General features: G+C 42.3%; 2 protein-coding genes across 13 annotated transcripts in view; one reads left to right on the top strand and one right to left on the bottom strand.

The window, feature by feature from the left end:
- The window catches only part of LOC132378591 (leukocyte elastase inhibitor-like), a 54,906-nt gene extending 36,508 nt beyond the window's left edge, over positions 1 to 18,398 (top strand). For 2 of the 7 annotated variants that reach the window (XM_059945647.1, XM_059945648.1), the window contains exons 3-6: positions 5,049 to 5,186; positions 11,668 to 11,785; positions 15,557 to 15,936; positions 16,294 to 18,396. In XM_059945647.1, coding sequence (XP_059801630.1) covers positions 5,049 to 5,186; positions 11,668 to 11,785; positions 15,557 to 15,936; positions 16,294 to 16,698 — 1,041 coding nt within the window. In that variant the 3' untranslated portion in view covers positions 16,699 to 18,396. Of the gene's footprint in view, positions 1 to 5,048; positions 5,187 to 11,667; positions 11,786 to 15,556; positions 15,937 to 16,293 lie in introns of all 7 variants that reach the window. The other 5 variants (XM_059945649.1, XM_059945644.1, XM_059945645.1 and 2 more) reach the window with 5 other exon arrangements.
- A 39-nt stretch (positions 18,399 to 18,437) lies between these two features.
- ripk1l (receptor (TNFRSF)-interacting serine-threonine kinase 1, like) overlaps positions 18,438 to 23,618 on the bottom strand; it is a 95,335-nt gene continuing 90,154 nt past the window's right edge. For all 6 annotated transcript variants that reach the window (XM_059945637.1, XM_059945641.1, XM_059945638.1 and 3 more), the window contains one exon: positions 18,438 to 18,729. In XM_059945637.1, coding sequence (XP_059801620.1) covers positions 18,452 to 18,729 — 278 coding nt within the window. In that variant the 3' untranslated portion in view covers positions 18,438 to 18,451. The remainder of the gene's footprint in view (positions 18,730 to 23,618) is intronic.

Raw genomic sequence — 23,618 nt, 5'->3', positions numbered from 1 at the left:
ATTCCTTAAGAGGAGCAGTAATTAAGCAACAAACTGTTCCTTCATATCACTAACACAGTTTGAGTTAGGACCAACAACCTATATTCTCCCAACTTTAAGCCAACATTTGAGTGCAAAAAGTAACATATATAGTGAAACCCTCTTTCATTCATCATTGATTAACCTGTCCAAATCAATGAAAACTTCATGGACAATTAGATATGTTGTGGTTGGACAATATGAATGGCACCTGCTTTGTCCCCCCCACCCCATTCGGGGTCATGTGAAGCCATGGGAGCAGGTGGTGGATGGTCGTACGAGCAGCTGGTGCATATCACAAGTTCTGGTTATGGGACCACTGATGCCAGGCAGACTCTCTGAAGAGTATTGATAATGGCTGTGGGTCACTGATCTTGTAAACACAACCCCCAGAAGAAGGCAATGGCAAACCACTTCTGTAGGAAAATTTGCCAAGAACAATCATGGTCATGGAAAGGCCATGATCAGCCATGTCATACAACATGGCATGTAATGAACAAACGGACAATACTAATCCCATTTGCACACATTAGAACTGTATCCATCGGTGTCGTCTCTATTCAAGTATCTGTCCAAGTGGCTCTGAAATGTTATTGAATCTGATTCCTGCCCCACCTCTGACAGACTGTTCCTGATATTAACTGCTCTTTATGTAAGAAAAAAGAATCTGCTCAGATCCCCTTTAAAACACCTTCTCACCATTAACTTAGAAACATAGAAAGCCTACATCACAATCCAGGTCCATCAGCCCACGAAGCTGTGCCGAACATGAGAAATTGCCAAGGGTTACCCATAGTCCTCATTTTTCTAACTTCTATGTACCTATCTAGGAGTCTCTTAAAAGACCCTATCGTATCCGACTCCACCACCATTGCCAACAGCCCATTCCATGCACTCACCATTCTCTGAGTAAAAAACTTACCCCTGACATCTCCTCTCTATCTACTTCCAAGCACCTTAAAATTGTGCCCTCTCGTGCTAGCCATTTCAGCCTTGGGAAAAGCCTCTGACTATCCAAACGATCAATACCTCTCATCTTATACACCTCTATCAGGTCACCTCTCATCCTCCGTTGCTCCAAGGAGAAAAGGCCGAGTTTGCTCAATCTATTCTCCCCAATCCAGGCAACATCCTTGTAAATGTTCTCTGCACCCTTTCTATGGTTTCCACATCCTTCCTGCCCTCCATACTATCCACAACACCGCCAACCTTTGTGTTATCAGCAAATTTACTAACTCATCCCTCCACTTCCTCATCCAGGTCATTTATAAAAATCACAAAGACTAGGGGTCCCAGAACAGATCCCTGAGGCACACCACTGGTCACCAACCTCCATGTAGAATATGACCTGTCTACAACCACTCTTTGCCTTCTGTGGGCAAGCCAGTTCTGGATCCACAAAGCTATGCCCCTTGGATCCTATGCCTCCTGGATTGTGTTTAGTCATATCCTCAAAAAATTCAATCATGCTCGTAAGGCACAACTGGACTTTGACAAATCCATGCTGACTATTCCTAATCATATTATGTCTCTCCAAATGCTCATAAATCCTGCCTCTCAGGATCTGCTCCATCAACTTTCCAACCACTGAAGTAAGACTCACTGGTCTATAATTTCCTGGGCTATCTCTACTCCCTTTCTTGAATAAGGCAACAACATCTGCAACTCTGCAATCCTCTGGAACCTCTCCCATCCCCATTGATGATGCAAATATCATCGCCGGAGGCTCAGCAATCTTCTTCCTCGCCTCCCACAGTATCCTGGGGTACATTTCATCTGGTCCCGGTGACTTATCCAACTTGATGCTTTCAAAAGCTCCAGTACATCCTCCTCCCTAATATCTACATGCTCAAGCTTTTCAGTCTGCTCTAAGTCATCCCTACAATCGTAAGATCCTTTTCTGTAGTAAATACTGAAGCAAGGTACTCATTAAGTACCTCTGCTATCTCCTCCAGTTTCATACACACTTTTCCACTGTCACACTTGATTGGTCCTAGTCTCTCATATCTTACCCTTGTCACATACTTGCAGAATGCCTTGGAGATTTCCTTAATCCTGTTTGCCAAGACCCCATGGCCCCTTCTGCTCCGCTAATATCATTCTAAAGCTCCTTCCTGTTTGCCTTATAATCTTCTAGATCTCTATCATTACCTAGTTTTTTGAACCTTTTGTAAGCTCTTCTTTTCTTCTTGACTAGATTTACAACAGCCTTTGTACATCACTGTTCCTGTACCCTACCATACTTTCCTTGTCTCATTGGAATGTAGCTATGCAGAACCCCACTCAAATATCCCCTGAACATTTGCCACATTTCTTCCGCACATGTCCCTGAGAACATGTTTCCAATTTATGCTTCCAAGTTCCTTCCTGATAGCCTCATATTTCCTCTTATCCAATTAAATGCTTTCCTAACTTATCTGTTCCTATCCCTCTCCAATCCTATGGTAACAGAGATAGAATCTTCAAAATGTTCTCCCTCTGAGAGACCTGATAACTGACCAGGTTCATTTCCCACTATCAGATCAAGTACAGCCTCTCCTCTTGTAGGCTTATCTACATATTGTGTCAAGAAACCTTCCTGAACACACCTAACAAACTCCACCCCATCTAAACCCCTCAGTCTAGGGAGATGCCAATCGATATTTGGGAAATTAAAATCTCCCACCACAACAACCCTGTTATTATTACTCCTTTCCAGAATCTGTCTCCCTATCTGCTCCTCGATGTCCCTGTTAGTACTGGGTGGTCTATATAAAACCTAGTAGAATTATTGGCCCCTTCCTATTCCTAACCTCCACCCACAGAGACTCTGTAGACAATCCCTCCATGTCTTCCTCCTTTTCTGCAGCCATGACACTATCTCTGATCAACAGTGCCACGTCCCCACCTCTTTTGCCTCTCTCCCTGTCTTTTCTGAAACATCTAAAGCCTGGCACTCTAAGTAACTATTCCTGCCCCTGAGCCATCCAAGTCTCTGTAATGGCCAAAACATCACAGCTCCAAGTACTGATCTACACTCTAAGCTCATCCGCTTTGTTCATAATACTCCTTGCATTAAAATAGACACACCTCAAACTATCAGTCTGAGCACATCCCTTCTCTATCACCTGCCTATCCTCCCTCTCACACTGTCTCCAAGCTTTGTCTATTTGTGAGCCAACAGCCCCTTCCTCCAACTCTTCGGTTTGGTTCCCACCCCCCCAGCAATCCTAGTTTAAACACTCCCCAATACCCTTAGCAAACCTCCCTGACAGGATATTGGTCCCCCTCAGATTCAAATGCAACGCGTTCTTTTTGTACAGGTCACGCCTGCCCTAAAAGAGGACCCAATGATCCAGAAATCTGGCTCCCTGCCCCCTGCTCCATTCCCTCAGCCACGCATTTATCCCCCACCTCATCCTATTCCTATACTGTCACATGGCACAGGCTGTAATCCTGAGATTACTACCTTTGTGGTCCTGCTTCTCAACTTCCTTCCTAACTCCCTGTAGTCTGGTTTCAGAACCTCCTTCCTTTTCCTACCTATGTCGTTGGTCCAATATGTACCACGACCTCTGGCTGTTCACCTTCCCACTTCAGGATGTTATGAACGTGATCAGAAACATCCCAGACCCTAGCACCTGGGAGGAAAACTACCATCCGAGTTTCTTTCTTGTGTCCATAGAATTGCCTGTCTGACCCTGTAACTATAGAGTCCCCTATCACTGCTGCCATCCTCTTCCTTTCCCTACCCTTCTGAGCCACAGGGCCAGACTCTGTGCCAGAGGCATGGCCACTGTTGCTTCTCCTAAGTAGGCCTTCTCCTTCAACAGTCCTCAAACAGGAGAACTTATTGTTAAGGGGGCCAGGCACTGGGGTACTCTCTAGTATCTGCCTCCTCCTCTTCCCTCTCCTGATTGTTACCCATTTATCTGTCTCCCCAGGCCCCGGTGTGTCTACCTGCCTATAGCTCCTCTCAATCACCTCCTCAATTTTCCATAACCAGACGAAGGTCATCGAGCTGCATCTCCAATTCCCTAATGCAGTCCCTAAGGAGCTGCAGCTCGATGCACCTGGCACAGGTGTGGCCATCTGGGAGGCTGGGGGTCTCATAGACTTCCCACATTTGACACCGAGCACAGAGCATCGGCCTCACACACATACTTCCTGTCTGTGTTCTACACAGTTAACCTACCTCACCTCAACTGGTATCGCCAAAGCCCTGTTGAGCCAGAGCCTTCCTACTCTGTCTCCCTCTACTCCGTCGCCTGCTCCTAACGTGCCCGCTCTATGCAGCTGTCTTCTTTTTAAACTCTTCTCACTGTTCTCACTGGCTGACGTCCACACGCTTATGCAGTCGTGCCCCAATCAAACCGCTGAAGAAACGTCGTATTGTTTCTAATACCTCTCTCACGGATGGATGTACACTTAGGTAGCTGCAGAATACCTAAGGTAGAACTATTGTCCTAAACATTAAACCCCACTCTCCTACTTCTAGTTCTTCCTTGGAGGCCCCTCTAGATTTTTCTCTGATCAAACACTTGGTCGAATTCACTAATATTTTCTTTTCTTGTTGGTAGACTCCACCTGCACCATCAGCATCTGAACTGTCTGGTAAGATGATCAATGAATAGAAGCCTGAAGTTCCACACCACCATGTTCAGACACAACCACTTTCCTACAGCCAGCAGGTCCTTGGATGGACTTGCACAACCCCAACACCACCTCATTAAGCACCTCTTCTCACTATCAAGATCTTTGCTTTCTTGTAAAATTTATATACAAGTTATGTATAATTTATGTTCTGTATATTTTATCTATATGCCTGCTAAAAGCAAGTTTATCCTTGTATCTGAACTTGACATGTGCACATGAAAATAAACCTAACTTGACTACACTCACCAAATAATGAAAACATACTTGAATCCATAATCCATAAACTAACCTTACTGAGCTTTAAAATATATAAAAAATGTAAAGCTTCTAAAATGATTGAATTTCCGATGTTCTAGTGTTTTAGGAGTGACTTATATACCTGTTTACACCTGTAGGTGCTACATCTTGGAGGTGAGGAACAACCTCATCATGGATTTCAGCAACTGCAATGTGAAGTGAATAAACCCAGCCCTTCTCATCTTCTAAAGACAGCAAATGGTCTCTTTGGAGAAAGAAGTTTCAGCTTTCATCCAGTAAGGTGCAATCAGACGTTGTTGAACTGGAAAAATAAAAGTATTTAGTTCTTTTATTGGAAAGGAAATGGTGGTATGGAGGGGAGACTGAGTTTAATCTCTGACTTGATCTGCAGGAGCTCACTTTAGTAACTGATAAATGAGTAGCGTGCATTCTAGTTTTTGCTTTTGAGAGGTTAGATCTGATGGCAGAGGGGAAGAAGCTGTTCCTAAAATGTTGAGTATCTTCGGCTCCTATATATCCTCCTGGATGGTAGCAATGAGAAGAGGGCATGTCCCAGGTGATGGGTGTCCTTAAAGATGGATGTCGCCTTTTTGAGGCATGACCTTTTGAAGATGTCCTCGATGTTGGGGAGACGAGTCCCCATGATGGTTCTGGCTGAGTTGGCAACTTTCTGAAACTTTTTCCAACCCTGTGCAGTGGTACCTCCATGCCAGATGGTGATGCAACCAGTTAGAATGCTCTCCTCCGTAAATTTATAGAAATTTGCGAGTCTTTGGTGATATACTAAGTCTTCTCAAACTCCTAATGAAATATAGCCACTGTTGTGCTTTCTTCGTAATTGCATCAAAATGTTGGGCCTAGAATAGATGTTCAGAGATGTTCACATCCAGGGACTTGAAAGTGTTCACTCACCTTTTCCACTGCTGATCCCTCAATTTCCCCTTCTGGAAGTCCACAATCAATTCTTTGGTCTTAATGATATTGAAAGCAAGGTTGTTTTTGCAACACCTCTCAACCAGCTGATTTATCTCACTCTTAGTGGGCCTCCTTATCACCATCTGAAATAACAGTTCTGTCACTGGCAAATTTATAGATGGCATTTGAGCTGTGCCTAGCCACACAGTTGTGGGTATAAAGGGAGTTGAGCAGTGGGCTAAGCATGTATCCTTGAGGTTGCCAGTGTTGATTGTTAGTGAGGAGGAGACGTTAGTTCTGTTCAGCACTGAATGTGTAAATCAAGGATCAAGCTGCAGAATCAGGGACAGAGATTCAGATTTTGGAGCTCGTTGATTAGTACGATGGTGTTGAACTCTGAACTGTAATCAATAAACAGCAGCCTGACGTCGGTATTGCTGTTGTCCAGGTGTTCCAAAGACTGAGTGGAGAGCCAATGAGATCACATCTGATCACACCTATGAGCCAATGAGATCACACCTATTGTGGCTATAGGTAGATTTGGTATGTCACCAAAGACTGTTGCAAATTTCTACAAATGTATGGCGGAGAGCAGTCTGACTGATTAATCACAGCTTGGAACAATGCACAGGATTAAAAGATGCTTCTAGACTTGGTCAGTTCTTTCATTGGCACAATCCTTCCTACCATCAAGGACATCTTCAAGAGGTAGTACCTCATGAAGGCAACATGCATCATTGACCCTCACCACTGAGACACATCCTCCACCTTTCAAGCCTGAAGACCCACACTCAATGTTTTAAGATAGCTCCTTCCTCTCTGCCACCAGATTTCTGAACAGTCCATGACCACTATTGTGTTATTTGTCCTTTATAATATCTAATTATTGACATTTATAGTCATTTTTTATGTCCGGCACTGTACTGCTGCCACAAAACCACAAATTTCTTATACACCAGTGATAATAAACTTGATTCTGTGTTTTGCAGTTCAGATCAGTAAGAACCCCTCATGTGAAATGCATTTTATTTTAGCTAAATAGAACTAGAGGTGTCCAGTCATGCATCCACAAATATAAATGCCTGTATTAATTTAATTTGGTTTCAGTTTAATTACAAAAATCTAGCTAATAATGAAGACTGTTCTGAGATTTGTGTGCTTATCACACAACTTCCATCAAGTCATTTTTAAAGTTTTGATTAGTGATAAAGTCCCAAGATCCCACCAGCTTTTGGTAATTGATTTTAAATTGTCCCTGGTTTAAAAATTAAATTAAAACAATACAAATTTTCTGGTTTACATTGTAAAAATGCAGATTACATATTTTATTTGCAATGCTTTCTCTTAAAGGGATTAAATAATATGGAAGCTGTGGTTTTCAGCTTGATTGCTGCCAATATACCAAGTAAATTGCTGGGTTAGGCAGACTTTAGTTCCACCACTTCCCCCTCCCTCACCATGCACAGTTTGATCTCATGCAGTGTGTCAGAGATTTCAATATGTAGGTAGATTGGGAAAATAATGTTGGTGCTGGATCCCAAATGAATTTGTAAAATGCTATGAAATGGCTTTTTAGAGCAGCTTGTAGTCAGTTCCACTAGGGAAAAGGCAATTCTACGTTGGGTGTTGTATAATGAATCAGATTTGATTGGTGAGCTTAAGGTAAAGGAACCCTTATGAGACAATGTCAGCCTACAATTTCAGATGGAGAAGTCAAATAGGATGTATCAATATCAGAATTCAGTAATGGTAACTACAGAGGCATAAGGCAAGAGTTGGCCAAGGTTGATTGGAGAGGACACTAGCAGGGATGATGATAGACCTGCAATGACTGGAGTTCCTGGGAGTAATTCAGTAGATGCAGGATTGGTTTGTCCCAAAGAAGAAGCATTCTAAAGGAAAGATGAGGTAACCACTCCTGATAAGGGAAGTCAAAGACAGCATAGAAGCAAATGTTAGTGGGAAGCTATTAAAAACCAACAGAAGATAACAAAAAAAGCAATGAGGACAGAAAAGATGAAAAATGAAGGTAAGCAAGCCAATGATATAAAAGACCATACCAAAAGCTTTTTCCAGATATACAAAAAGTAAAAGAGGGACCACTGGAAATGACACTGGAGAAGTAGTAATAGGGAATAAAGAAATGGTGGACAAAAAGAATAAGTATTTTGTGTCAATCTTAAGCATACCAGAAATTCAAGAATGTCAGGGGGCTGAAATGAGTGTAGTTGCTATTAGTCACTAAGGAAAAAGTTCTCGGGAAGCTGAAAGATCTGATGATAGGTAAGTCACTTGGATCAGATAGACTACACCCCAGTGTTCTGAAAAAGTAGCTGGAGAAATTGTGAAGGCATTATTAGTCATCTTTCTAGAATAATTAGATTCTGGAATGGTTATGGAGCCCTGGAAAATTCCAAATGTCACTCCACTCATTAAAAAGGGGAGGCAAGAGGCAGAAGACTGACTTCCATGGTTTGCAAGATGTTAAGTGCATATTATTAAGGATGAGGTTTCAGGGTACTTGGAGGCACATAATAGGCCAAAGTCAGAATGGTTTCCGTAAGGGAAACCTTGCCCGACAAATCTGTTGGAATTCTTTGAGGAAATAATGGGCAGGATAGACAAAGGAGAATCAGTGGATATTCTTTACTTGGATTTTCAGAAGGCATTTAACAAGTTTCCACACAGTAGGCTGCTTAACTAGTAAAGAGCACATGGTATTACAGGAACGATACTAAATAGGCAGAGTGGGAATACTTTACCAGTCACTAGTAGTGCTCTGCAGGAATCAGTGTTGTGCCTGCTACTTTTCATGTTATATATTAATGACTTCAGTGACAGAATTGATGGCTTTGTGACCAAGTTTGTGGGTGATACAGGATAGGTGAAGGGGCAGGAAGTATTGAGGAAGCAGGGAGTTTGCAGAGCACTTGAACAGATTAGGCAAAGAAGTGGTAGATGGAATACAGTGCAGTAAAGTGTATGGCTATACACTTTGGTAGTAGGAATAAAGGCATAGACTATTTTTTAAAATGGGGAGCAAATTCTGAAATTGGAAGTGCAAAGGGGCTTGGGAGTGATAATGCAGGATTCCCTAAGGGTTAACTTGCAGGTGTAGTCAGTAGTAAGAAAGGAAAATGCACTGTTAGCATTCATTTTGAGAGGACTAGAATAAGGAGGTAAGCAAGGAGGTAAAGCTGAGCTTTATAAGGCATTGGCCAAACTACTCTTGGATTATCGTGAGCAGTTCCAAAACTTATCTAAGAAAGGAAGTGTTGGCATTGGTGAGGGTCCATCGAGGTTTACAAGAATGATCTCGGGAATGAAAGGGTTGACATATAGGGTGCATTTGACTGCTCTGGGTCAGTGCTTGCTGTCGTTTGAAGAATGAGGAGGCATCTCATTGAAACCTACCGAATAGTGAAAGGCCTAGAAAAGTGGATGTGGAGAGGATGTTTCTAATTGTAGGTTAGTATAGGATCAGAAGGCTCAGACTCACAATAGAAGGAAGTCCCCTTAGAACAGAGATGAGGTGGAAGAGGGTGGTAAATCTGTAGAGTTCATTATATGCCAAGTCTTTGGGCATATTTGAAGAGAATGTGGATAGTTATGGATAGAAGAGGAGGTGGATAGATTGATTAGTTATGTCAAAAGTAATGAGGAGGGTTGAGAGGGAAAATAAGTTAGCCATAATCAAAATGTGCTGCAGTATCAATGGGCCGAATGTCCTAATTCTGCTCCCATGTTTTATGGGATTACACCACTATTTAATGAGCAGAAAGCATGTATAGTAATGGCAATGTCTAAGAATACAGTTAATCAAATAGATTTAATTTAGTTTATTAAATAATTGTGTTTAATAGTGATCAAAACAAAATTCAGAACGAGTTGGATGCTTTTATACTTTTAATATTCATTGTATAGAAAAAATATACATTGAATCCACATAAAAATACATAAAACAATAGTAATGATTTTCAAATGCAGTCATCAGCTTTTCAGATTAGAGTGTCAACGTGGTGTCAACATGCTTAACCGATTCACACTGTTTCTAACAACATATGAATCGTAAGTACAAAATTGCCATTTAACCTGAACACTTAATGGTGACAATTCTAAATCAAATTATCTTCCTGTCAAATCACCATTAATTACCTCAGTAACTACAATACCTATTAGTCCATTTTGAAGTTTTTCATCTTAATTCTAAAATATTTGGTTCCTTACTCTGAGACTGTGATCACATATTTCAGTTTCCCTAGCTATGGAAAGCATCTTACATTCACCCCATCAAGCATTTCAGGATTTGATATTTCCAATATGGTACATTCTAATTCTTTTAAATACCAGAACTTTTATCATTCTCTCCACAAAGGCAATTCCAGGAATCAATCTAGTAAAATCTAGCAAATCTCCCAAGAAAAGTATTTTTCCTTTAATAACACTTAAAATTGTCCACGGTGTACTAGACCTTATGTAATTGCAGAAAAAAAACTTTCGGCATTTTGTTTTCTTTCTATAAATATCACTATACAAAACCATTTACGAACTGTGTAAAGAATATTCAGGCACCCTTCAATATCATAATTTCTTTTTTTTTTAAAATGTATTTCACATTTCCAGTTTCCCCACCTCTATTGTAATTACATTTCTTCATGTTGAATTCCATTTGCTAGCATCCTGAGTTTGTCAGCATTTGAACAGAAGGATCCCTTCATTGGGTCCCCTCTTCAATGTAACTGACCAAAATGAATACTATGATTTCAGTACATCAAGAAAATATCCCACTGCTTTGTGGCAGGTCAACTGTAAATGCATGTTTATATACTGTATTCACTGCAATTCCCCGTGCCCTAACCATATGTGATCATTTCTCATGCAGCAACTTATTAAACACTTTTGAAAGGAATACACTGCATCAATTTGATTCCCCTTACTTAGACTAGTCGTTACAACCTCAAAAAATTCTTCACAGATGAATTGATTATAATTTTCTTTTCATAAATCTGCACTGCCTCTATTCAAAGTGAAATGAGTAGAGCTCATTTATCCACTCAGTAAGATTAGCTGATGGGTTTCAATGCAGCCCTAATGCAAGTAAGACTATAAGATATAGGAGCAGAATTCGACCAATTAGCTTATCAAGTCTGCTCTGCCATTTCATCGTGGCTGATCAATTTCCCTCAACCACATTCTCCACAACACAAAGTACTCTGCAGATGCTGTGGTCAAAGCAACATGTACAACACTCTGGAGGAACTCAGCAGGTCGGGTAGCATCCACGGAAATGAGCAGTCAACGTTTCGGGCCGAGACTCTTCGTCAGGACTGAAGAGGGAGGGGGCAGGGGCCCTATAAAGAAGGTGGGGGGAGGGTGGGAAGAATGCTGGTAGGTGCCAGGTGAAAAACTATTAAGAGGAGAGATCACCTTCTTCCCGTAACCTTTCATGCCCTGACATATCAAGAAGCTATCAACCTCCTCCACCTTAAATACTCCGATAACCTGGCCTCCACGACTGCCTGTGGCAACAAATTTCACAGATTCACCTCCCTCTGGCTAAAGAAATTAATGCTCACCTCCATTCCAAATGGACATCCCTCTATTCTGAGGTTGTGCCCTCTGGTCCTAGATCTCCCCACTACAGGAAACATACTCTCCACATCTGCTCCATCTTAGCCTTTCAAGATTTGATAAGATTTCAATGAGGTTCCCCTCATCCTTCTAAATTCCAGGCCCAGAGCCAGCAAGTAGTCCCTTCCTCACACAGAATATGCATTTCTGTGTGTTGTTTCTTTTGCAATACCTTGTCTTCTCATTGTTCTTCTTGTGTTGGTTTCGTAGGGATATATCGAATCTATATCTAGATTCCACAAGGCAGAGCTTACTGCTGTCGATTTTGCAGAAGGAGCAGAGGAGGCCAGAATCCAAATCAACTCATGGGTAGAGGAACAGACTGAAGGTAAAATGTCAAGTGACAGAATAAAACTTTGGCAACAGCCTCTTAGAAATCTTCCTTTAGCAATGGATCAAAATATTTTCAACCATTTCTGAAGGATAATGGGCAGTCAATGTTTCTGGTTGAGCTCCTTCATTAGAACTGGAAAGAGGGGAGATAGATAAGGTGGGGGAAGGGGAATGACAGGAACATGAGGGAGGGGGAGACTGGGAATGATATAAGAAGCTGGGAGGTGATTTGTGAAAATGACAAAGATGGAATCTGATCAGAGAGGTCATGGAATAAAGGAAGGAATAAGGAGAGCATACCACTGGTAGCAATGTGTTGGTGATGGGCAGATCGCGAAGGCAGAGGAGTAGAAAGAGATGGAGTGAAGAGGGGTATTGAAGAAGAATAGCCCTCAACTCGGCAGTGGAGTTATCGGGGCACCATCATGACGGTGTTTCCGTAGCAAGCTATTCTTGTTTTCATGAGGCTGAGTTGCTAGCTCGATGCTCAATCTGACTTGGATTCGAACTCGGGAACCTTCGCTCCGGAGTCCGGCGCTGATATTATTGCACCACCAAGCAGGATGAGGGGTACTGGGATATGGGGGAAAAGGGACAGAGGGAAGTGATAACCATAAGTTAGCCCATAACCCATTTCATGTTTTTATTGCTGAATTTATGTGAGGTTTCACAAAATTAGTTATCCCTCTCCATGCCTTTTGGCACATCAGGTGGCAACCTTGCTGTTTCTTTAGCATTTTGTTTTTCGTGAGACTGAGTAGCTAGCTTGATGCTCAATCAGTGTGCAAGCAGCCAGCTGGATTCAAACCCAAGACCATTTTTGAAATCTGGTGCTGATGCCACTACACCAAAATAAGGCTGAGAATTCAGTTGTTGCTGATTTTATGAAAGGTTCAGAGAGCTAGGTAATGTTAGAGATCTAGAAGATTATAAGGCTAACAGGAAGGAGCTTAAAAAGGAAATTAAAAGAGCCAGAAGGGGCCATGAGAAAGTCTTGGCAGGCAGGATTAAGGAAAACCCCAAGGCATTCTGCAAGTATGTGAAGAGCAAGAGGGTAAGATGTGAGAGAATAGGACCAATCAAGTGTGACAGTGGGAAAGTATGTATGGAATCGGAGGAATTAATGAATACTTTACTTCAGTATTCACTATGGAAAAGGATCTTGGTGATTGTAGTGAGCAGTTGCAGCAGACTGAAAAGCTTGAGCATGTAGATATTAAGAAAGAGGATGTGCTGGAGCTTTTGGAAAGCATCAAGTTGGATAAGTCACCAGGACCAATGAGATGTACCCCAGGCTACTGTGGGAGGCAAGGGAGGAGATTGCTGACCCTCTGGCGATGATCTTTGCATCATCAATGGGGACAGGAGAGGTTCCAGAGGATTGGAGGGTTGCGGATGTTGTTCCGTTATTCAAGAAAGGGAGTAGAAATAGCCCAGGAAATTGTAGACCAGTGAGTCTTACTTCAGTGGTTGGTAAGTTGATGGAGAAGCTCCTGAGAGGCAGAACTTATGAACACTTGGGAGAGGCATAATATGATTAGGAAAAGTCAGCATGGCTTTGTCAAGGGCAGATTGTGCCTTACGAGCCTGATTGAATTTTTTGAGGATGTTGCCTGGATTGGGGAGCATACCTTATAAAAACAGGTTGAGTGAACTCGGCCTTTACTCCTTGGAGCGACGGAGGATGAGAAGTGACCTGATAGAGGTGTATAAGATGATGAGAGGCATTGATTGTGTGGGTAGTCAGAGGCTTTTTCCCAGGGCAGAAATGGTTGCCACAAGCTGACACAGGTTTAAGGTGCAAACACGAGGAAATCTGCAGATGCTGGAAATTCAAACAACACACACAAAATGCTGGTGGAACACAGCAGGCCAGGCAGCATCTATAGGAAGAAGCACTGTCAACATTTTGGGCCGAGACCCTTCGTCAGGACTAACTGAAAGGGAAGATAGTAAGAGATTTGAAAGTAGTGGGGGGAGGGGGAAATGTGAAATGATAGGAGAAGACCGGAGGGGGTGGGATGAAGCTAAGAGCTGGAAAGGTGATTGGCGAAAGTGATACAGAGCTGGAGAAGGGAGGCGTCAGGAGAAATGGAAGCAGCAGAGGGAGATGGCGAACAGGCAAACAACTAAATATGTCAGGGATGGAGTAAGAAGGGGAGGAGGGGCATTAGTGGAAGTTAGAGAAGTCAATGTTCAATGTACAGAGCAGATATCAGGGCTAAGTTTTTTTACTCAGAGAGAGGTGAGTGCATGGAATGGGCTGCTGGCAACGCTGGTGGAGGCGGATACGATAGGGTCTTTTAAGAGACTTTTGGATAGGTGCATGGAGCTTAGAAAAATAGAGAGCTATGGGTAAACCTAGTAATTTCTAAGGTAGGGACATGTTTGGCACAACTTTGTGGGCCGAAGGGCCTGTATTGTGTTGTAGGTTTTCTATGTTTCTATGATTTCGCTGAAGAACCCTCTACTATGATTAGGAATTAGTGTGACTGAACTTGGGGTCTAGTTGGAACTCTATCAGGGTGTTGGGATGGAATTCTTTAAGAATGATGGTAATTTGGCTGATCGGATTAGAGGATATCAGATTTTAATTGGTTGGTTCTTTTTAACTACATACCCTGTTAACAGCAGTCCCATTTCAAGTCAGCCCAGGATGAGTAATGCTTGATGACCAACAAAATAGGTCATGCCTCACTGTCAAAAGGTACTAGGATCAGGACACATAACAGAATATTAGACCTATAGACCTTCATACTGTAGTTGGGTGGTATTCAAGGAAGCAAGATTTGTCAGTGGCGTGGATCTTGGATTTCGCACTAGACAGGATAATACTGCTGTAGTGGCAAATATTTCCATCAATTTAGATTAAATTAATGGCACAGATTGATACCAAACATGCACACCTGGAAGTGGCTTAAGTATTGTATTTATATTGTCCTAATTTATGCAATAAAGCTTGTTTTAAATTCTTTTCCTTCATCACACCAGATGTTGCAATTTTACGTTACAACTAGTTGAAGCCTGGTTTTTGATCCCCAATGGTTGGCACTCCACTTTGGTTTAATTCAATGATCTACTGGCATGTAATCTACTGGATGTGTCTGTAGACGAGCTACTTTAAAAACTCAAGATAGCGACATGTGTGTCCAATACAGAAAGAGCTTTTAATAAATCCAGACAGGAAATCAGCAGATATTAAAAAATGGTTACTTGCTGCCCGAGCTGAAATTCAGATGTGATGGGAAAAGAAGAGGTAAGACATGAGAAGGCTCTTCAGGAACACAAACACGATCTTAGTCATGTTGGGCCAACAACTGTGTTTTGTGCCATAAAGTAGAACTCTAATAACCTATTAAATCCTTATGGTTCGGCTCCCAACCCCATTAACAGCTTGCTAACTGCCAGGGCCCTGGTCCTGCGCTCCCTCTCCAACTGAGGGAACCCATGCTCCTTCTTCCATTTTACCATACCAGGATCACTGAGAAATTTATCATGTTACAACATCTGCAAAAAGTGAATTAAAATTGTGTTGGGACAATGATATGAATAACATTTAATTGTCTAGAAAATTTGCTAATGCGTTAAAGTTCCAAGCATGCAAAATTATGGGAATTTTACTGTAGCCATGATTGAATGGCAGAGCAGATTTGATGGGCTGAATGGCCTACTTCTGCTCCTATATTTTATGGTCTTATAATTTGTTACAATACATTGATAATGCTTTGTAAAAACAGTTCTGAAAATAATAAATTTGTGATTTAAGGCAAGATCCAGAACTTGTTAGTTCAAGGTGCCGTTGATTCACAATCAAAGCTTGTCCTTGTGAATGCTGTCTACTTCAAAGGGGTGTGGGAGAAGAAGTTTAATGAAGAAGATACCAAGTACCGGCCCTTCAGGTTCAGTGAGGTAACTGCATCTGTTAGGAAAATATTCTGTCAAAGCTTTAACATTGTTATAGGTAATTTATTAACAAATATTTTTGGCCAGACTGAATCTAAGTCCGTGAAAATGATGTACCAAAAAGGAACATTCAAGACATCATTTATTGAGGAGCTTGCAGCTGACATCCTAGAGCTCCCGTATGTTCAGAATGAGCTCAGTATGTTAATCCTGCTACCTGAGGAAATTGGTGGACTCGAGGAGGTAAGTTCGTAGTTGTGTTATCAAAGCAAAGTTAAAATAGCTAAAAAAAAGCAAATGTACTAGATATTCATATTGCTTTTACATCCGGTTTATGAAGAATTATAGAAGTTTTTGTATAAAGAAAGCAAATATGATTCCTACATTAAACTGTCCAAGACTGAACCGATACAGCAATGCGTAATCTTTCAGCAGTTGCCGTGCATTGTTAACTGAAAAGTTTAGACTGAAAATTCTGTCACATAATGCTTCAGGATCAGTAAAACAAATGGCATGTTGTCAGGTTCCATTTGATGGATAATGCTTGTTTCTTGAAAAAAATTGAGATATCCTTTATGATATGACTTCTTTCTATTTTAGCTTGAGAAAAAGCTGACAAGTGATAAACTACTGGAGTGGACCAGCCCAGAAAACCTGGAACCATCCAAAATGTCAATATATCTTCCCAAATTTAAGTTGGAAGCAAAATATGATCTGGAACCGACACTTAAAAGGTTGGGAATATCAGCAGCTTTTGACAGTGAAAGTGCAGATTTCTCGGGTATGACAGCAGCAGGTGGCCTGTCTTTATCCAAAATAGTTCACAATTGCTTTGTGGAAGTAAATGAAGCAGGAACTGAAGGAGCAGCCAGCTCACAGGTCACCATGATGTTTCGGAGCTTGCACTTTGAAGATGAATTCATAGCTGACCATCCATTCCTGTTTTTCATAAGGCACAACAAAACTCGAAGCATCTTATTCTTTGGACGATTCTCTTCCCCTTAAACAGATATTTTACTTGTGTTGTAATTCGCTTCTATTATTTGTCTGCCTGATATACACTTAACAAAACTTGCATTCATACAGGATTAGAGTAAAACATTTCAAAATGAACCTATTTACTTGTGCAGATACTGATAACAGAAGTACAGTGCAGTTGAATTTCACATAATCCGAGTTACCTTGTATTCATTAGTATTTGATACAGATTAAATTTAACATTTACACAAGTAAATTGTTGTACAACTTCACTGGGTGGGTGCTTTGAAAGCATTCACTATATAGTCCCCATGCACTGTCCTATCCACAAGATCATAAGATCTAGAAACAGAATCAGGCCATTTGGCCCATTGAGTCTGGTCTGCCATTCCATCATGGCTGATCTATCTCCTGCTTTCTCCCCATGCCCTGGCTAATCAAAAATCTATCAACCTCTGCCTTAGATATACCCAATCCACAGTCACCTGTGGCAAAGAATTCCACAGATTCACCACTCTCTGGCTAAAGAAATTGCTTCTCATCTCTGTTCTAAATGGACGTCCCTCTATTTTGAGGCTGTGCCCTCTGGTTTTAGACTCTCCACCATTAGAAACATCCTCCTGACATCCACTCTATCAAGGTCTCCCATTTGATAGGTTTCAATGAACTCCAGTGAGCAAAGGCCCACAGCCTACATGTTTTTTAGCTGATCAATTGATTCACAGTGTCAAATGTATGTTTAACTGCATTGCAAATTAAACAGCATTTCTGAAAAAATGTGAGTCAGTGTGCTATGAACTCACCTATCTCAAACTGCGGAAAGCCAAAGCAACACATCAGGCAACAAGACTACGGCAACAGGCAGGAGTTTCATTATGTCAGAGTAGAATATTGAAATCGTGGTGGTCAGATAAGTGATGGAATTAGAATCGGATGGAAATGACTGCTTTGTGCCTATTTTTCTGAATAGGCATTGGCCCCACTGCTTGATACACTGTTTACATACGCATCTAAAGAATGTGGCAGGAGTGTGGATATGCATATGAAGGACCTCTTTATAAAATTAATCACTGAAAACTGGGAGGCAGTCTTCATAGTTTACAGACAGACATGTTTCCCTAGGGGGGAAAAAAATGCTCTCTCTGAAATGAAGAGTAGCTGAGTGTTACCCTTGATACCATTCCAGGGAAGTAACCCACCCTGATCTTAGCTGAGATTTGATGCAAGTGAAGCAGGCACCTCAAAATAAAGTCCTATGAAGTACACACAGATTGAGGGTGTGCCCAATTTCAATTCAGCTTAATTGGGTTCAATTCACTGAAGCCTATGCCCATACAAGCCTCCGATAACTTCTACATCATGCTTAAGCAATTTCAGATTTATGGCGTAAAACCTATATTGCTCATTGAAGCTGGGATTTCACCATTCTCAACAACTCCACAAGCCTAATCGACAAAGCAGTCCCCAGACTTCGTCAAGTTGTACAAGATTATTTCATTTTGTTTAGAAGAACAAAAATACATGGAAATGCAGTCTTGTGTGTCAGGTTTTGCTGGAATGTTTCATAAGATTTGTAGGTCATATCTCAGACTGCTACATAAAGTCCACCTGCTCACCATTTCTTCATTTTGTACCAATGGTTTGCAAGCATTTATTTCTTGTTCTGAATCATTAAAAAGGTTTACATACAGGAGCAGCAAGGGAATCTCAGTTCTTGAGATGATGGATCTGCTCATGTACAGGACTCTGTGTGTAACCTTACCTTAAAATAGGATAAAACTCAGGAACAGTTTTGAAGTCTGATAGTGAGGTCTGACCTGTCGCAGCCATGAAGGGCTTGAACTAGTTTCTGGACAGTGGCGCCCTTTGATCCTTCTTTCATTTGCCACTTGTGTAGCATTTTATAAACTTTTTCTTTCAGTCCATCTCTTTCATAGTCATGGTCAATTTCGTCAATTTCTGATTCTCTGAACCCAAGCTTACGAGCACAGTGTTTCCAATCTTTCCCAAGTTCTCCTCGCAAGAGGTCCAGGTGAGCTTCTTCAACCGGTTTATTGGCTGAATGGGGGGGGAAAAAAAGAAGTCAGTGCCACATTCTTCAATGGTGTTAAGTACGTGAAGAAAATCTAACATCTACACTGCGGAAGGGCAGGTGGAAATCCAGCAGCCGGAGTTTACTCCTGACTGCCATTGCTGTCTCGCACATTTTCCCTTGGACCTTGTGGGCTTTCTCCGCTGGTTTCTTTTTATGAGCCCAGGCTCTGAATTACTTTTAATATGTAGGTGAGTGGCAGAATTAGTGTGGTGGAGATGGGGGAGAGGTTGACTGGAATTTGGAGAAAATAGAATAGGATTAGAGTAAAGTGGTACCTGGTGGTCAGCACTGATTCGGTGGGTAGAGGGTGCTCACCCCATGTTGTAAAACTGCATGACTCATGTGCCAGTCAATGGCCATGACAGAGACCCTGCAGCAACCTAAGCATTTTTGTATTCCCCACTAACAACATCCAAGCGATCACCACTAACTAAAAACTGAACTTGATATCGTGGTCAAAGGGAGAGTATCCACTATTATGAACTGCAAGTATAACTGGTAATCTTTCATTTCTGCTTAGTCAGATTTCTGGAACTTCCTGCCCAACATTATCATCATCGCTAAATAAATGCAACAGTTTATAACTACTATTCAAGGTACAAAAAGTTAGTGATAAAATGGTCCATATTCTGTAAGCATCTTTTAAAAGTAATGGAAATCTTTTATGTTGTATCTTGCCACTGTCTCTAAGGAGTTTGTACATTCTCCCAGTGGTTTTCTTCCAAGTGCTGTGGTTTTTCCCCACAGTATAAAGATGTACTGATCAGTAGGTTAATTGGTCATTGTAAACTGTCTTGTGACTAGGCTAGGGTTAAATCAGGGGATGCTGGCGGTACGGCTTGAAGGGGGAAGGGACTGTTCGACACTGTATCACAATAAATAATTAAATAAAAGCAAACTAAATACTACAACAAAATATTTATGCTGGAAGTATGTTATTTGAACATGATAATTTTAACATGGATTAACAAATGGCATTAAATCCAAATAAATGTGAGGTACCGCAACATAGGAGATCAGACTAGGGTAGGACTTCTGCAGTGAATGGTAGGGCCCTGGGGAGTATTATGGAACAGACCGAGCTAGTTTGCACAGTTTACTGAAAACAACATCACAGTTAGATAGTGTAAAAAGGTGTTTGGCATGCTAGCTGACCTTCATCAGACTGGGCACAGAGTATAGGATGCAGCAGTTATACAGGTTATTGGTGAGGCTGCACTTCGGAGTATGATGTATAGTTTTGGTCACCTTGTTATGAGAAAAATGTTATTAAACTCAAAAGAGTGAAGAGAAGATTTACCAGCATGTTGCATGGACTTTTGAGGCCTGAGTTACAAGCAGAGGCTGATTTAGTTCCTGGAGCAAAGGAGATTGGAAGGGTAACCTGATAGAAGTATGTAAGATCATGAGGGACACAGTCAGGGTTGCAAGCACATAGTCTTCTTCCCATGGTGGGGGAGCTAAAAACAAGAGAGTATTAGGTTTAAGATTTAGGAACACAAGACCATAACACATAGGAGCAGAATTATGCCACTCGGCCCATCGAGTCTCCTCCACCATTCCATCATGGCTGATTTATTATCCCTCTCAAACTTATTCTCCTACCTTCTCTCCATAACTTTTGATGCATTATCCAAGAACCAATCAACCTCTGCCTTAAATATATTCAATGACAACCTCCACAGCCATCTGTGGCAATAAATTCCACAGATTTACCACCTTCTGGTCCTAGACTCACCCACAATAGGAAACATCCTGTCCACATCCATTCTAACTTCTTTAATACTCAATAGGTTTCAATGAGACCCCCGCCTCATTCTTCTAAACTCAAAGACAGGTCCAGAGCTATCAAACACTCCTCATGCACTAACCTTTTCATTACCGTGATCATTCTTGTGAACCTCTTCTGAATCTTCTCCAATGTCAGCACATCTTTTTTTGAATAAGAGGCCCAAAGATGCTCACAATACTCCAAGTGCAGTCTGACCAATGCCTTACAAAGCCTCAGCATTACATCCTTTCTTTTATATTCTAATCTTCTTGAAATAAATGCTAACATTGCATTTGCCTTCCTGACCACCGACTCAACCTACAAGTTGAGGTCCAAGTTGACTTATTTACTTCCAGACCTTTCAGCTTTCCAAGAACTTCTTAGTAATAGTAACTACACTCACTTCTGCTCTCTGGCACTCTTGAATTTCTAGCATATTGCTGGTGTCTTCCAGTGAAGACTGACACGAAGTACTTACTAGATTCCCCTGCCATTCCCTTGTCCTCCATGACTACCTCTCCAGCATCATTTTCCAGCAATCCAATATCCACTCCTGCATCTCTTTTACACTTTGTATACGTGAAAAAAACCTTTGGTATCCTCTTTGATATTTTTGGTAAGCTTACCTTCATATTCCATCTTTTCTTTCCTTACAGTTTTTCTAGTTGCTTTCGGCTGGTTTTTAAAAGTCTCCCAAAACTCTAACTTTACACTTTTTTTCTATGTTATATGCCCTCTCTTTTGCTTTTGTGCTGTGTTTGACTATCCTTGTCATCCATATTTGCCTCATCCTTTATTTAGAATACTTCTTCATCTTTTGGATGTATCTATCTTCCAAATTGCCCCCCCCCCCCCCCCCAGAAACTCCAGCCATTGCTGTTCTGCCATCATCTCTACTGGTGTCCCCTTTCAATCAATGCTGGCAGCTCCTTGATCATGCCTCTGTAATTCCCTTTACTCCACTGTAATACTGAGACATCTGACTTCATCTTCTCCCTCTCAAACTACAGGGTGAATTATTTCATGTTATGATCACTGCCTCCCAAAGGTTCCTTTACATTAAGCCCCCTAATCTGGTTCATTCCACAACATCCAATCCAGAATTACCTTTCACCTAGTGGGGGCTCAACCACGAAAATGGACATTGGGACAGCTTCTTCACACAAAATGTGGCATGTATTTGGACAGAGCTGCCAGAAATAGTGGCTGAGGCAGGCACATTAGCAATATTAAATTACATCTAGATAATTACATGGATCGGAAAGGTTTAAATTGTTATGGGCCAAACACGGACTGATGAGACTAGTTTGCTGGACAACATAAATGGCATGGATTAATTGAGCCAAAGAACTTGTTTTCATCCTGCATGATTCTATTGCAGATTATTATTAAACAAGCATGACTGGATTGTTTAAATATTCATTATATGAGTGGAGTTTAAGAACCCTCACATGATGCACAATTGTTTAAATAGTTCCTTAATGCTTGAGAGGTGGATTGAAAGCATCTCACATAATTGTAGTAGCAAATATAAAAATACCCAGGAACGCAGCAGCTTGAAATTACAGTCAGAAGAAAGGTCTTTCAAGCTTGGGCAGATTACTCGGCCTCTGGTTATGCTCGGGCGTATGATGCATTACATTCACACAATCGGTGGTCAGACTGTGCAACATTGCCACACTGTCATACAGAATCTTAGTCTTTGATTTTCTCCCCTGTAAAGCGAAGAGATCCTTCGCTTGCCTCAGTAAACTCCTTCTTGCCAAATACAGTTCTTAACAATGTCTGCATTTATGCTGGACATTTTAATAATAATGTGGCGACCCATTTCCTGGTACATCCAAACCGGCTCACAATTAGCCAGCTTTCTGGCTAAGGGAGATAGCCTACGGGGGTTTGCGAGCACAGAGCTTTGGAGCCTCTGCGCCGCAGGGGGCAGGTTGAGGGAGGCTTAAAAGTAAGGCTGAGGATTTCGAATAAAGTTTTTCCTTCGACTGCAGTTACCGACTCCGTGTCGTAATTTTAGCGCTGCGTGTAGCACACCGCTACAATTGGTGACCCCGACGGTCCAGATTTTTGGACCAGAAATGACCGACGCCGCCTCTGTTCATGCAGTTTCGTTGAAACTGCCGGGTTTCTGGACACAGCGACCGAACCTATGGTTCCAGCAAGCCGAAGCCCAATTCCACGTTCGCCAGATCACCTCAGAAGACACCCGCTACTACTACGTGGTGAGCTCCCTCGACCAGGACACAGCGGCCCAGGTCGCGGAGTTCGTACAGTCGCCCCCGGCGGACAGCAAGTACACAGAATTCAAAGCCCTGCTCCTCAGGACTTTCGGACTCTCACGGCGCGAGCGGGCTGCCCGTTTACTGCACCTGGATGGCTTGGGCGACAGACCTCCATCGGCTTTAATGAATGAGATGTTGTCTCTGGCCGACGGACACACACCCTGCCTCATGTTTGAGCAGGCATTCCTGGAGCAGCTGCCCGAGGACATATGCCTGCTGTTGTCCGACGCGGATTTCAGTGACCCCCGGAAGGTGGCAGCCCGGGCGGACTTGCTGTGGAACGCCAAAAAGGTGAGCGGGGCGTCCATCGCACAGATCTCCCAGCCATGCTCCCAGCAGCAAACCAGTCCAGGCCCAGCCGCAGAGCCCGCCAACCGCCGGCCCAATGAACACTGGTGCTTCTACCATCAGCGGTGGGGCGCAGAAGCCCGCCATTGTCACCCGCCCTGCAAGTTCCCGGGAAACGCCAGGGCCAGCCGCCGCTGATGGCTACGGACCAGAAACCGCTTACCTTTGCTTTTACGAAAGCGTCCGACCCCTGGTCGTCCCACCAGCAATACCACCTGTCCTACATCTCTGAATACACAACGGATGTCCGGCACGTCTCGGGTAAGGACAACGTCGTGGCGGATGCGCTCTCTCGCCCTACCGTTCATGCCCTTTCCCAAGGGGTAGACTTTGAGGCACTGGCAGAGGCACAGCAGGCAGATGAGGAGATTCCGAGTTACAGAACCGCAGTCTCCGGTTTGCAGCTCCAGGACCTCCCCGTAGGCCCGGGTGAGAGGACCCT

Source organism: Hypanus sabinus, chromosome 20 (assembly GCF_030144855.1).
Source record: "Hypanus sabinus isolate sHypSab1 chromosome 20, sHypSab1.hap1, whole genome shotgun sequence".
NCBI classification, from domain to species: domain Eukaryota; kingdom Metazoa; phylum Chordata; class Chondrichthyes; order Myliobatiformes; family Dasyatidae; genus Hypanus; species Hypanus sabinus.
The sequence above is the reverse complement of the archived record's forward strand: the minus strand, read 5'-3'. Positions and strand labels throughout refer to the sequence as shown.